The 15,369-nt window shown below is 35.4% G+C and overlaps 1 protein-coding gene across 2 annotated transcripts in view; it reads right to left on the minus strand.

Annotated features, from left to right (window-relative positions):
• The window catches only part of Gnpat (dihydroxyacetone phosphate acyltransferase), a 72,160-nt gene that overhangs the window by 31,788 nt on the left and 25,003 nt on the right, over positions 1-15,369 (minus strand). For both annotated transcript variants that reach the window (XM_089246638.1, XM_089246639.1), the window contains exons 3-4: positions 10,484-10,660; positions 3,664-3,793 (exon numbers count right to left, since the gene is read on the minus strand). In XM_089246638.1, the coding sequence (XP_089102764.1) occupies positions 3,664-3,793; positions 10,484-10,660 (307 nt within the window). The remainder of the gene's footprint in view (positions 1-3,663; positions 3,794-10,483; positions 10,661-15,369) is intronic.

The following is a 15,369-nucleotide window of genomic DNA, read 5'->3' on the forward strand; positions in this document are numbered from 1 at the left end:
TGAGACTGATGTTAATGTCACTGAGTTATTCAATTTTATGGATTCTATTGACCCACATATTGAATTCACCTATGAAATAGAAAAAAATAATATGCTGCCTTTTCTCAACGTGCTTATTAAAAAGACAGACACTGAATTTCATACATCTGTGTACAGTAAACCATTCGCTATCTCCATGCCATCTCATGCAAAATCCTTTCATTCTCCCAATCAGAAACATTCGGCATTTTCTTCTTTTGTTCATCGAGCACTAAAACTTTGCAGTGATTCAGCCTCCCTCCAGAATGAACTCAATATCCTTCGTGACATCGCTTCTAATCAGGGTTTTTAACCTTTTATCATCGACAAGATCCTCAGAAAAATGACCCGTACATGCACCACGTACATGCTCCCAGCTGACTCTAAACAGTTTTCTAATACCGTTGTTCTTCCATTCGATTCTTCAAGTTTCATGATCTCTTCTATGTTCAAGAAATTTGACTTCCATAAAATATTCCAGCCAACAAATATACTCACCTTTTCTCATCTGAAAGATCCTATCTCACCCTCCAAAGAATCTGGTATCTACTTCATCCCATGCAAGAATTGCAAAAATGGATATATTGGCCATACTAGAAGAAATCTAAATATTCGAGTTCTCGAACACCGAAAGAATGTTGAGAAGGGACGGACGGATAATTCGGCTATTGCCCAACACTGTTGGCAACATTCACATTATTTTGATTTTGATAAAGCGTTTTGTTTTTAAAAAAGCAACACACAATTCTGAATTGAATTTTCTCCAGGGATACTTCATCAGAACATGCCAGAATTTCCTCGTTAATGATGGAAGAAACACGCCACCCATTTCGTCAGCTTGGACAGGCTTTATTAACCTCAGTCGTGACAAAACGTTCAACACTTTGCAACAGATGGCTCCCCAATCCGCATCCAAAGACCACTCGGACGCAGCAAATACAAAGGCGAACTCTTCGGACAACCAGACGTAAACATCACCCCTCCACGACTCATTCGTGTGAATTCTGACCACGAGGTCCTGATGACGGCTCTCCATTGAAGAGCCAAAACGAATCGACCATTCGACCAATTGAATTTATTTGTCTTGAAAACGTGGCAATTTTTGTATAAATTAAAACCAGGCAAAGTTTCTCATTTTTGTGATAGTACAAGTGTAATTCAATCATAACACATCACTCACTTCACTTCTGAAATATATAGATGGTGGCACTGAAAAATCAAACACAACACTCCATATGAACTCAGACTGTTAGGTCAAACACAGTTACACTTCTGGCACAACTTACTAGGTAGTAAATTGCCCATAGATGGTGATAGACCTGAGTTGTGCTCGGTTTGAAAGAAAGAAAGTTTAAATTTCTTGGGAGCTTTCTCTTTTAAGAAGAATGGTCAAAATAGTCTTTTCTTTGAATTTACAGGAGTCAATAACCCCCGTTTTTGACACACATTTACATATATTTAAAAACAATAAAGTAAAACCATCTCTAACAGCCACCTCCAAACAACTGTAATCTCTGAACAATGGCCACATTTTGTTGGAGCCTAACGTATCCCATAGTTATAAAATTACAGGTAACCTCTGAACAATGGCCACTTTGGACATGGAGTCGGAAAAAATATGCATATTGATATGAGAAAAACAATTTTCAAGAGAGTTCTCCCCCCCCCCCCAAAACTCTACGGGAGCAAAAAATTATGTATGCTTTCTTTTCCTGGGTATAAATGCTAGACGAGTACACTGAAGGTAGTGGAGAGGGAAAAGAGTCACTGAAGTTATCTATAGTTGTGCCGCAGGCCAGTTAAGTTATCTTTCAATGCACCACAGATGACTTACGTGATCTGTAAATGTGCTGCAGGTCACTTAAGTGACCTGGAACAGCACCCCAGGGTCACGCCCTCCTATACATTACAACCTTTGATAACTCAAATACAAATACAACACCACAACAGGGAAAATGCACAACGAGGTGGTTGAGAAAAAGATGTCCATAACAAATATGGATGTCATATATTTCAAAAATACACAGCAACCAAATTAAAAATGCATCTACAAAAATTATAAACAATATATACACATGATAAAATATTATACAATGCCCATAAAGAATACTTATGGTTGTCTTATTCTAAGTATGAATAGCTTCTGGATCTACCCCCATTATTGTATTTCTTTTTAAACGTGTCAACTATGTAATACAATTTACTACTTCCGGGGGTAAGCTATTCCATTTATTAACAACCCTATTAGAAAAAAATTCCCTGCGACACTATAACCTTGGATTGTCCCTTACCAATCGATACTGGTGTCCCCTTGTAAAAGCAGTCGATTGGTGGTGTACTAAAAGTTCATGGTCCATCCTATCCATCCCGTTGAAAATTTTGAACACTTCGATCATATCTCCTCGACACCTGCATTCATCCAATGTAAACATATTCAAAAAATGAAGTCTCTCTTCATAACTTAAGCCCTGTGTACCAATAAGGACACACGTAGCTCTTCTCTGCATCCCTTCAACCAAGTCTATATCCCTCTGTAGGTATGGGCTGCAAACCCTTACAGCATACTCCAGTCCAGGACGAACTAAGCCTCAAAAAGCGGAAAAATGACTTTGGGAGAATGCGAAGAGACCTTTTTGAAAATGAAACCGAGCATTCTATTTGCTTTTTTGACCACCGCTGAACAATGTTCAGAAAACCTAAGCCGCTCGTCAATGAGAATTCCCAAATTGGCGACCCTTGTTGCATCCTGGATAGTGACACCATTCAACTCATCAGAGAACCATCGGTTGTTCAAACCAAAATGAGCGACCATGCACTTATCAACGCTAAACGAGCGACCATGCACTTATCAATGCTAAATGTCATGCTTCATTCATTTGCCCATGTTGCAATCCTGTTTAAGTTGGCCTGGAGCACAATTACCCCCCCCCCCCCTATCGCAATATAAGGAGTGAAGGTATAAGGTGTTTCTGGTGTATTGGTTAGTGCACTCGCCGTGTTTTGTCATCCTATACCTAAAAATTTTAACATGGAGCTCCCAATGCTACCGCAATATTGCACTTGTAAACAGGCTTAATAGTACGACTTGCATCGCCTGGTATTTGTGTCGTCTTGTCTTAAGTTTTCTATATACGTAATATTTCATGTATATAGAGAAATTGTGCAAGAACTGAGGATTGATTCATTTTACAGTATACAATCAATAATGTGGTAATCTCTTCTAGGCTCAATTTATCATAGGTTTGAGGGTGAAAAAAATGTCGAAATTTTTTACACATACTTTTATAATCAGCTATTTTTTAAACCCAATAGCACAGCTGACATGCAAAGTTTTGTGTGAAATTCACTTGAGAACTTTTTTGATCTTCTGTTGGGGAGAAAAGCTTACAAAAACTTGCAAAGTCAGTAAAATACAGATATGAAATACTTTGAGAAAGACAGCTTACACAGTATAAAATTTCTCTCTGCCATAGCTACACTCAGGATGAGCCAAAATGGCAGATGTGTGCCTTAGCCCAGCTCAGGTCAAGTCGAGAAGAGATTAACATGATGTTTCACATTTTGAATGATGTATCTTCACTTCTAAAATATACATATATTATATACTCTAGCAAAGCAGAAATGATCAAACAAGAGAGCATTTACCTATTCCAGCAGCTATAACTGGAACAGGAAGGTTGAAATGAAAACACACATAAGACACTAATAAGAAATCAGCATAGCTACGGTGAGTGGGTAGATATATCATTGGGTACTGACTAGATATACTGGCAACCTAAAACAAGTACAAGAAAGTTTAAATTAGATGAACACTTAAATCAATCATATCATACTCAATGAAAAGTATATTAGACAGCACTGCCATAAAAAAGAAAAAAACACCCACACAAAATATAACACTTTATTACAAATGTACAAAACCAAGAGCTTTAAATTTTAGACCCCCCTCCCCCCGAATCTCCCTAATTCAACCTACAAAAAATCCTGAGGGCAACAAAGCTATGATGATATTCAAACTTGTTGATAAAGACAGCAAAATATCTCTTTTGCCTACAACCATTCAAAGTTATGTCTAAGAGCATAAAGGTGACTGAAAATATTTGGCAAAAATAGGTAAAATTCTAATAAGACGTAGTTGTTATAACTGTAAACCATCACAATTGTTCAACAACATTGTTTGCAATCTGGACAAGGCAGTAGTTTTACCAACATGGCCACCTTAACAATTCAGAATTTGAACAGTTTTTCAAACAACTGTCTACTGATACGATTGTTCTGCTTTGGTTACTTAAAGGGAAAAAAGGGAAGGTGGTTGAAAAAACAGCTCATTGAAAAAAGCTGTTCTACACACCCTGTCACTTTATACAAGATGCATCAATTTGGCTGATGAGTTTAACACTAGAACTAATGAGCTATCATTTTGACCGCAGTTGGAAATTTCATTTTTTATCCAGATTTTAAATACATTATGAATGCATTTTTTAGGAAATAAAATTGTTATTTATTTTTCCCTTCTAAAAATAGAGTATAAAATCGCCCATGCTTCACTACATTCCAGGCGTAAGAAAATGTTTCAAAATAAAAAATGGACTAATTTCTAAAAGGCAGTAGAATGCATTGAAAAAATGTCTCTTTACATGTATATAACACAACTATTTTGACATCATTATATAATTGTATGAGAAATGACAAAATTGTAAGCACCTAAAGTTCTTTCTGCTAGTAAATTGAGTATTAGCTTCAAACATAAAATCTCTTGACTGCTCCAGCTGGAGCAGCTCGGGGAATAGGCAGCAGAGCTCTAAGGATTTAGGTCACTTGATCCCCCAAGAATTTTTGAGAAACGTGCTCTCACTAATTCATGAACATACAGAGCAATGCATGTACCCCCTTCCCCCAGTGTGTTTTAACAAATTCCTTATTTACGAAAAGTCTGGCATCCCCCCCAGTAACAGTAACTCATAATTGTTTTGCCTTATTGGAACCCCTGAGTTGGAGGGGATGTCACTCTATTGTCATGGAACAACTTATTCTAAAATTTTGAAATCAATGAATAATGCACAATGTAAATTCAAAAAAATATTAACAATATTTTTCACAGGGTTGGGCCCATTTCCCAAAAGTCCTCACATGGTGATATTTCAAAACAGGCAACCCTAGTCCGTAGTAATTGGTTTAATTTAAAAATATATCAACATTTACAGCAGTATCATGAATTTTTGCAATAGCGGTCAAAAAGACCACTCCAGTAGTTCTAGCATTAACGAGCTCCCTCCCAAATATATTCTGCAAACTGTCATTGAAAGGCAAACTGGTGGAGGTGGATGGAAGATAATCATATGCTGTCAAGCAAACAGTATGATTTTAGGAAGGAGAAAGAAAAAATAGATTATGCTTTCATGATCATGTGGCTAAAGCCTTAGGTTAGGGCAAAAATGTGAATGTTGTCTACCTGTGTTTTTAAAAAGCATTGAATTAGGATTAATCAAAGTAAACTCTTGACACATTTATATGAAATTTGTATAGGAGACAATTTATTGAACTAGATAGATTATTCATGGTTGCAGGATAAGTTGCAGTGTGTATGTTGAATGATGAATTTTTTGACTCAACAGATGTCAGAATAGAAGTCTCTACCCTCTGAGAATCTATGAAAATTCATGAGATGTGAAAAATAAACTCTACCTTCAATGAAATGTTTTCAAAAAGTTCCCAGCTAGACATTGCTTTCCCTCCTATTTCACAGGACATCTGAGGGATTTGACTGAAGTGGCATGTGTGTAACACCCCCTGTGTGAATGCAGTGCTGTCTTAATGCATGGGCCCACCCGGGCACGGTCCAGGGGCCTCAGAAAAATGAGTAGTATTTGAATTTTTCGAAAATTTGCCAGGTAGAGCCTCAGAAATATCACTTGGCCTGGAAGCCCATGATGCTCTTAAGACGGCCCTGTGTGAATGCTGTAGTCCAATATCTTTGTGGACCTCTGAATTTTGTTGAAGCTGCCCAATCACACTGATAGAGCAGAGTGTTATTTAATTGTTACTGTTACACTGTTAACTATTCAGGAATCTAGATGAGGAAAAATAACCACAATGAAAAAATATGAAGAATCTATTGAAAAATTCATATTTTAAGCATTCTTTTTATGGAATAATTTATAATTTAAGTGTTAAAAAAACAAAAAAAGGGAAAAAATGTATGTAAATCTCAATTGTATATTTTGTGGTTAAATTACATTTCATGGATCATTAATCTAATTCAGGGGTTCTCAACCTATTAGCTACAGAGATTAGTCATACAAATCCACTTTACATCATAGATATACTTGTTACTCCACTGGTTTCACTAATTTGGAAAATCAAATATTTCATTAATAAATAAATATATTCAATAGGCATTTTAAATTCAAAAAAGACCCATGAATCATGAATTTGGGCTATGGCTAAAAAGGTCAAGAGCCCTTAATCTAATTTGAGGCTTTCTAATTTCCATTTTAAAGACTAAATTTTTTTAGATTATTGATGAGTAATTATTTTGAAACAAATGAACAAGAAGTTCCATTTAGAAGTTGAAATCGAAACTTGAAGTTTTATTCTTTTTCTGCACAGAATTATTTACAAGAGGAAAGATATGCTTTCTCTCAAAATTTAGATTGATGTGCTAGAAATGTTATAAATATGCAAACATATATGCATACATAATACACTAATAATGACAAAGTTTACAAGGCTATAAGATGTATGAAAAAATAAAAATGTGCAGGTGAAGACGGGATTTCAATTCTCATTGTTAAAGAAGCAGAAGAATTTCCTAGTATGCTTAGGTGCTTTGTATACAAATTGTCTCACAAAATCAGATGTGCCAGAAGATTAGAGAGAGAGAATGATACCATAATTCTTTTTCAAAAATGGTGAAAAAGAGGATATCAAGAATTATTGACCAATCAGTAATTTATAAGATCTTCATCAAAGTGCTAATATCTAGGCTTGAATCCACATTGAATGCAGCTGAACAAAAAAAAAGAAGGTTTTTAAAGTGGACTCAGTACAATGGATCCCATACAAACAATCAGGGAACTCGTAAAGAGACATGGAATATGAATTACCCTTGTGTTTAACCTTCACTGATTTTGAGGAAACTTTTGCCTCTGTCTTCATATCTGCCTTTGTTAAAACTCTAAACACAACTAAGGTAGAGAAGGTTTACATCAATATCATTAACCTTTTACCGGCCGAATTAAGATTTGAATTAATTTTTTAAACTTTTTTTTGTGATTCCCCTTCTGAACCTTTAATATGGGGCTCTTCCCCCCGGGATCTCTAATCCCAATATGTGTTAGGAGGTAAGGTGAAGTGCTGACAAAATTTTGCTGACGGGAGGGGGGGGGCAGAGTTTTGCTAACTTTTGCTGACAAGGGGGAGGGGGTCAAAATGGCTAAAAATCTGCTGACGTAATACTTGAACGACCCCTTACAGCCAGGGATTCTTGAGCTATTGGTCAAGACCCAAACTTGATTTACAGGGAATTCCAAGATGAGAAGTACAAATCCACTTACAGTCCTTTCAGAAATACACTTATTGCATCACTGGTTTTACCAATTTCAAAAAATAAATACTCCCATGGGTCTCAAAGCTGATCTTGTTATTGATTTTGGGTCACAGCTGAAAAAGGTTAAGAACTCCTGCCCTAGATACAACCCTGATTTATGTAGGTGTATTTTGTACTGAAATGACAATAAAAAAAATTAGAAAAGAAATTGGTATAATAATTTCTTTTTACCATGTATTTGTCATGTATATTCAAATATACACGGAACCATAGAGTTTTAACAGAATTGCTATAAACCTTGCGGTAAACATAGAGAAATTTAGTTTTAGGTCGGAATTACATTATAAAATTTTTATTAAAGTAAAAAAATACAACTAATAAGCGTATCGTTACATTCAAGCAAATGTAACCAATAGGCTTATTAGTTGTGTTTTCTCAAGTTTTGTAAAATATTTTTTTATTAAACTTTTATAGTGTAATCCTGGCCTTATTTATAAATGATAGTGTTTTATCTGTTCTCTTGAATGAAAATGATGTTTGGTTTATACATCCCAGCACCTCATTCACTGAATAGTATGCCAATTTTTCTCATATTTGTTTGTAAATTAAATTACATGTTTGTACAAAAGTATGTATCACTAGTTTCACACACAATCATCTCTAACTATGTTGTGAGAATTGAGTTTATTTCAAAGGCTTTGTTGAGATCATTTTTTTTACATCACCCCAGGGCACCCACTGACTCAATTTAAAAATGTAGGATGATTTTAATGAAAAAAGTAATACAAGTGTAACTACTCATTTAATGACATAGAATTCTTATATTCCCTGAAATCTCTACAAAGGAACATCATGTGTAATTTTCAACAAACCTTGGTTTTGGAGACAAAAAAATAACTTTCACACATGGGCTGAAATTAACTAAGAGTTGCAGACTGAGTGAGTTGTCATTGAAGAGCATCACATTAAACAAACTCTCTTAGGCTGAAAATAATATTTGACTTCAGGCATGAAATAGCGACCAGTTTGCAAAAATGGCAAATGCTGTGCACGCCATGGGATTTCATTACTAAAAAAAAATCACAGCAAAGTTTTTCATCTTCAATAACTATTCCAACTTATAGTGTAGAATCTCAAAAATCAGTGTAGTTTAGTGCATGTACTATTCAGATCGACCAAACAATACCCACTTGGTTATAGCTTAACAATCGCTACCAATTCAGCAACTATCCTGTGATTATGCTTGAATTTGAGAAATGTGCATTTGTCACAGAAAATCACTTAACTTGGGGTAGTTTAAGTCAGGGCAGAACAACAGTGGTAGTTGGGTAAATGTAGTTTTCTGTGGTTCTTAACCTCAAGGCATGAATGCCAGTAGATCTCCCTGCTAGTCATTCATTCTCCCTGCTAGTACAAACATTAAATTATTACACGTAACTCATTATTTGAAAAAATTCATGCACAACACTAGATACACACTCAGACTGTGAGATACACATGCACATTTTTGACACCACTCATTTGGTAATAAATTGCTCATAGCGATAGACCAGACTTGTTCTTGGTTTGAAAGGGAAAAAAAGGTCTATGTCTGGGTGTTACTGTACCACCAATTTGTACCCGTCAAGATTGTCTGTGTAATACTCTCCCCAACATCACACCTATCGTTTATGTCTGTTGAGCTGCACAATGCATTCTGGAAGATGGCATTCACCTTAATAACTTGTCTAACACAGAGTATTTATAACAGAAATAATACACGTTAGTTTAGAGGGTGCTGTTGAGTTATGGGCTGAGCAATCACTCTAAAACTCATAAACTAAATGATTTGCTTATCATAACCACTTAGTGCCCGAGTGGCATGGTCGTAAGATGCTCGTCTACCATCGTGAAGGTTGTTGTCAGGGTCCTGGGTTCGAACCCAAGGGAGGATATCGACAAGATTTTTTCCCTAACGAACTCGAGGCAACCACCGATAGACAGCGCCTTCACTTCCAACTCATCTCACTAATGGCAGTGAATTGCAGTATAGCGATATGGCCAGAGTTGGTGTTTGGTGAAGTAGAATGAGTGACCCAGTGAGTAAGTGTGTGACCTGGTGATTGAGTGCGTGACAGGGTGAGCGACCAAGTCAGTGAACGAAAAAAATTTCAGAAATAGTAGCAGATTTCATGAACATTCAGAATTGATAGCAGTGATGTATCCGGAATTGATGAATATTCAGCCAGACTGAACTCCAACACAAGAAGACACTAGATCAGCAGTTCTCAACCGGCGCTCCGTGTGCACTTACCAAGGGGCTCCACGTATTTTTTTTTTCCCGCTGTGGTGGTCGAGTGGTTATAGTGATGGACTTGCGATGCGAGGATCCGGGTTCGAACCCCACAGTGGTGGTCGGCTGAAGTTGGTTTTCTGTGGTTCCTAACTTCAAGGCGCAAATGCCAGCCGGTCTCCCCGTTAAAAAGTCTCGCCACAGAGAGCAACAGTCCTACAACGATAAATCATTCAATCATAACACTTCACTCATAGTTAGAAAAACTGGTGGCAGATAGCAGCACTACACATAACAAGCATTACAGAGAAACAACAAAAACTTCACGTCAGGTTTCACTACACGTACACGCACATTCCCACATGTACCGATTCGTTGGGGGGTTCCGCGGGGGGTGTGGTGTAGTAGTAGTAGGTAGGGCCTCCAAAGGATGGCTCGGGGATCCATGATGTTCTTAAGTCAGCCACCTCGTTGGGCAATTTGCCTGTTGTGGCGTTGTATTTTTATTTGTAACCAGGTTTTTCATTTTGCATGCACTTCACTTTGTTGATGAAATTGTTTAAATACATAATTCACCTGATTTATTAAAAGTTGATAAATGAAGTGAAACTGATGAAATCATAAGAAAAGCATATAACACAAACCTTTGATATGCCATCTACATTGACATACACAGCTTGATACAGTCTTTTCATTGTTTTGGAAAGAATAAATCCAAAAAGTCTGATTGCTTTGATTTGAAAATTATGGGACATTTCATCCATAATACCAATAGCCAACTGCCAAATATCTTTCTCAGACTGACTGCTTTCTCTGCTTATCTGTAAACCATTGCAAACATGGAAGTTTAAAATAATTTTGTAATAATAACATGCAATTGCATCCAATATTTTGATCTCTTTCATACAGGATAAAATCACATACATATAAAAAATGAAGAATAAACACACTAATACCAAAAAAAAAAATTGAAGACTAAACACAAAGTATCATGATTAGAATACTTTTCCAAATATAATTTTGATTTTGTTTCAAAATGGAATATTTATGACTCCATCTCATGAAATTGTAATTTATTTTTAGTTTTATCCCCCCCCCCATTTTCATTGTTTGTTGTTTGTTTTGAGAAATATAAAAATATGCAGAAAGTGAAAGAATTTGATTTATTTTGCTATAATAAGTTTACAAAGCAGTCAGTGATGATGTGTCCAGTAATAGGTAACATGACTGGTAATAGATTCCAATTTGTGTATGTTGGTTTGTATATGGGGGTCCCAAACTTCACAGGCATAGAAGAGGACTCCTAAAAATAATGAAATTTTCCTAGGAATAAGAGGCCTATAAAGGATAGCTGGGTTGTCATCCATTTCTAGTTATAGCATCTTTTCTCAGCCATCTCGTTCGACGTTTTGTCTGTTGTTATTATTATTTATTTACTTAAGTGCTGTTATGTTACATTTGGTGTCTGACCACCACACCACAAACAACAGGTTTACTGTTTGTTACATTTGATGTCCTGGAAATCTTTGAAAAATTTGAGGGAAAAAAGCAAGATAGGAAACAGCAATTGGCTATAGTGATAAGTGATAATACTGATGTGAAACATCTGCTTAAAGATGGCAGATGACATAGCTTGGTATTTCAAGAACCTGTATTTTGAGCCATACCTTGCCAATGAATTTGTAGAGAAAACTTGAAAGAAGAGACAGCTGTAATACCAGAAACAAGAATGTACAGGCACACGAGGCAATTATGCATTTTGGTGCTCCCACCCATTAATTTTCACCAGCAGTTGAATAAAGGCAAAGGGAGAATTTGATTTCTCACTTGTCTGGTTCCTTGGACACCAGAACTATTAACCCTCTCTAGTTTCCTGCCCTGGGATACTTAAAGAGTAGTTGTTTTGTATATCTTCAATAATCTACAACCCTCTTCTAACATGGATACAGATGGAAATAACTGCTTTTGTCAATCAGATCAGAGCCACCCTTAAGAAATCTTCATGAGTAAGAGTTAAGTTAGGTTATTTAGTATAACAGCGATCAAATAACTCTATTACAAAAAACTGAATATTTCTTTCAAATACAGGTATTTTCCATACGGGACATTTGGTGAAAGACACTTTTCTTGATAAACAATGGCATGCTGTGTGCTTCAGACTAAAAGAAAACCAGGTAAATCCCAGGTCAGACTCCTCCAGGGGTGGCACATGAGGCTTTGCATTCAGGTGGTAGGTAAGCTCAAGTTATGACTTTTTAAGCTCACAAATACATTTAAATATTTTTTCACACAATGTCACATGCTCATATGGCACTTATTACAAGAAATACAGTAATTGTTTGTGTGAACTGCTAATCTGTTTAGTTTTTTTCATAATTTTTTAATAACTTATGAATCAAAAACTTTCTGTTGCCATTTATTCTGTTCTCTCCCAATAGATGACAACAAGAGATGAATGAAGAGCACTAATAGACCAAAGGATTTGTTCAAAATAAACAAATTTCTTTTTGTTTTCATGAGCATATTTACACTCTTCTCAGACAATCAAATCAATTAAATATTTTTTATAATTACACTGCTACTCAACTGTGAATTTCAATAAATTTGTTCAAGTTTTGTCACTATTTGGCAATCTGGTATGGTTTTTTTTCCTGAATTCATGATGATAAAGACAAGAAACATGATGCTTAATTTTTAACAAAGACAAAAGATAAATACATATTATCTTTAGAGAATTGCATAACGATCTTTAGTTCTTTATATGTTGATTATGAAGATAATTGTATTTTAACCATTTTTAGCCTTTAATAAATTCCAATTTCCTTCAATTTAAAATGCTACTTTTCGAACAGTAAAAACTGAAAATACCTCTGAACAGGTATCTTCGAGAGCAGCAATTGTGGCCTCACAAAGCACCTTTCTAGGAGGGGCACCAAATCCAAGGTCAAAAAGCCAAAAAAAATAGAGAAAATTATCTCTTTCCACTCTAGGAAGGATGCCTAATTTCAGGTGGAGGGCAAAAAAAAAATATTCATCACAAAAAAAATTAGGGAAAATGATTTCTGTCCGCTCTAGAAAGGGTGCCAAATCTGAGGTAGAAGGGTGAAAGAATGAAATTCAAGTGATATAAAAAAAATAAAGAAATTGTTGAAAGGAAATAAACTGGGTGAAGGGAGGCAGGGGCATTAAAAATAGGTCTGCATGAATGAAGATTTTGTCATGAGCTGCAACTGGGTATATTGCACCCCCTCTCAACTGACGATTGTGTCCTATCCTGGTCACGACAGTGATATTATTAGCAGCAGACGTATTAATTTAATGGTTTTACTGTCATTAAATCAGAATGAATTTTATATAGATAAAGACAATTCTATAAAGAAATAGGCCTATATGAAAGGAAGAACATTAAGACAGGGCTATAAACAGGATGTTTTAATGAAGAGGCAAAGATGATGTTGCAGCCCTCTTCACTGTAAAAATTGGTGATTTTATAATGGTAGTTTTATGTTCCATCCTGTAATTTGCCCCTTCCCTCAAGATTGCCACCTGGGAATTATGCCCATAAAACATGTGGACGTCAAATAACCAAAATACAGCAACCCAATAAAACATATATTACCAAAAAAATAAAATAATAATAATGGTATACACACTGCCCACAAAAATGTTATGGTGGTTGTTCATTTATGTATGGATAGCTTCTCGATTACTCCCACCCAGATTATCATATTTTCTCTTGAACATAGATGAAGGATTTATTTTAAATATACAAGGTGATTCACAATTCAACATAAAAACTTTTAGGGGTTGTAGAAAACACAAAACAAAACAGAATAGCATAGGAATATATGACCGGAAACCCCAACCTGATCAGCTGTAGGATAAACGAAGATGCAGAAATGACAAGCCAATAATGGGTGGAAAATCCGCCCTTCAGCAGATAACAGCATCCTCAAGCATGTATAACTGTGGATGGTAAGAACTTTGAGCATTTGTTGCTCTTGAAACTTAACGTGTACACGTACTGTCCTTGTGTAATGTATCGCTAAATAAAGAGGTTTTCCACCCATTATTGGCTTGTTATTTCTGCATCTACGTTTATCCTCCAGCTGATCAGGTTGGGGTTTCTGGTAATACATTTCTATGTGATTCTGTTTTGATTTTGTGTTTTCTACCTCCCCCAAAAGTTTGTACGTGGAGTTTTGAACCACCCTGTATAGCTAATTAAATCTTTCAAAATGGATACTGTATGACTGGAAAATTATAGTTAATAAACTCTAGTAGCACCAGTAAATAATGATTGCATTACTATAAAAATTGAAATAATATATATAACAAACTACAAAAGCTTGAATCAAACGCAGATGTCAACAGAAAATGAAGAATTTGGGAGCTCAACACAGAGTCCATATCCATGGGAGGAACTTCATGAAGTAAGAAAAATTCTTAGTAACCCAAGGCAGAAAATAAATCATTGACATTTCCAATTTTGAGCATCTAAAGCTTGTAAGAATTAATTTTGATAATTTTTTTAATATTCCTAAGAACTTTAAACAAACCAGTTGATGTGACATGCTTAACTGAAATATAGATTGAAAATGAGATGATTTGACCTTGATTTTGAAATCCCAAATTATGAAAGTATAAATGAATATTATTCATATATCAATTGTAGAACATACAATAGATCAGGAGGTGTAATAATCTATATAAGAAATGATATTGTATCAATACAACAAAAGGAGCAAACTTAAACTCGGCTGAGGATTTACACATAAACTTTCCAGATTATAACAAATATTTTGCTCTTATATTGGTCCTATTCATACAGTATAACTCGATCTAACAAAGAACTAGAACTATATCTAAAAAAAAGACCAATCTATTAATAGTTGAAGACATTAATATGGAGGTATATACCAGAAATAGTACTTCATCACAGTATCTTGATATATTGGCTACATATTACATAGAATATGTTATAAAAGCTGTTGTCTATGAACCACATGCAATTATAACCCCCATTAGACCTACTGGAAGGACTTACAAAGTCCCGTGGAGTCACAAGTGTGTTTGTATTTATGTGTATGTTTGTATTTATGTGTATGTTTGTATTTATGTGTATGTTTGTATTTATGTGTATGTTTGTATTTATGTGTATGTTTGTATTTATGTGTATGTTTGTATTTATGTGTATGTTTGTATTTATGTGTATGTTTGTATTTATGTGTATGTTTGTATTTAAGTTTGTGTTTTGTAATAAAATAAAGTAAAAAAATAAATAAAATCAGTTTCTTCCACATTCAGTGGCAGGCCCCCAGACCAAGTGATTTTTTCTGAAGCCCTGGTCTGGGGGCCTGGCCTTTCTAGAAAAATTCAACTATTTATCATTTTTCTGGGGCCCCCCCTCTCTTTTTGGGACCCAGGTGGGCTTGTGCGTTTTGACAAAAACCTATTTCTTCTGGCTGGTTTTTCTACTTTAAAGCAACGGTTTTCAAACTTCAGCTACCCATGACTTCTTTGGTCTAGC

The sequence above is a fragment of the Pholcus phalangioides genome, unplaced genomic scaffold (genome assembly GCF_987345545.1).
Source record: "Pholcus phalangioides strain wild (caught in Gottingen) unplaced genomic scaffold, Ppha-v1.0 ptg000017l_1, whole genome shotgun sequence".
In the NCBI taxonomy this organism is placed as follows: Eukaryota; Metazoa; Arthropoda; class Arachnida; order Araneae; family Pholcidae; genus Pholcus; species Pholcus phalangioides.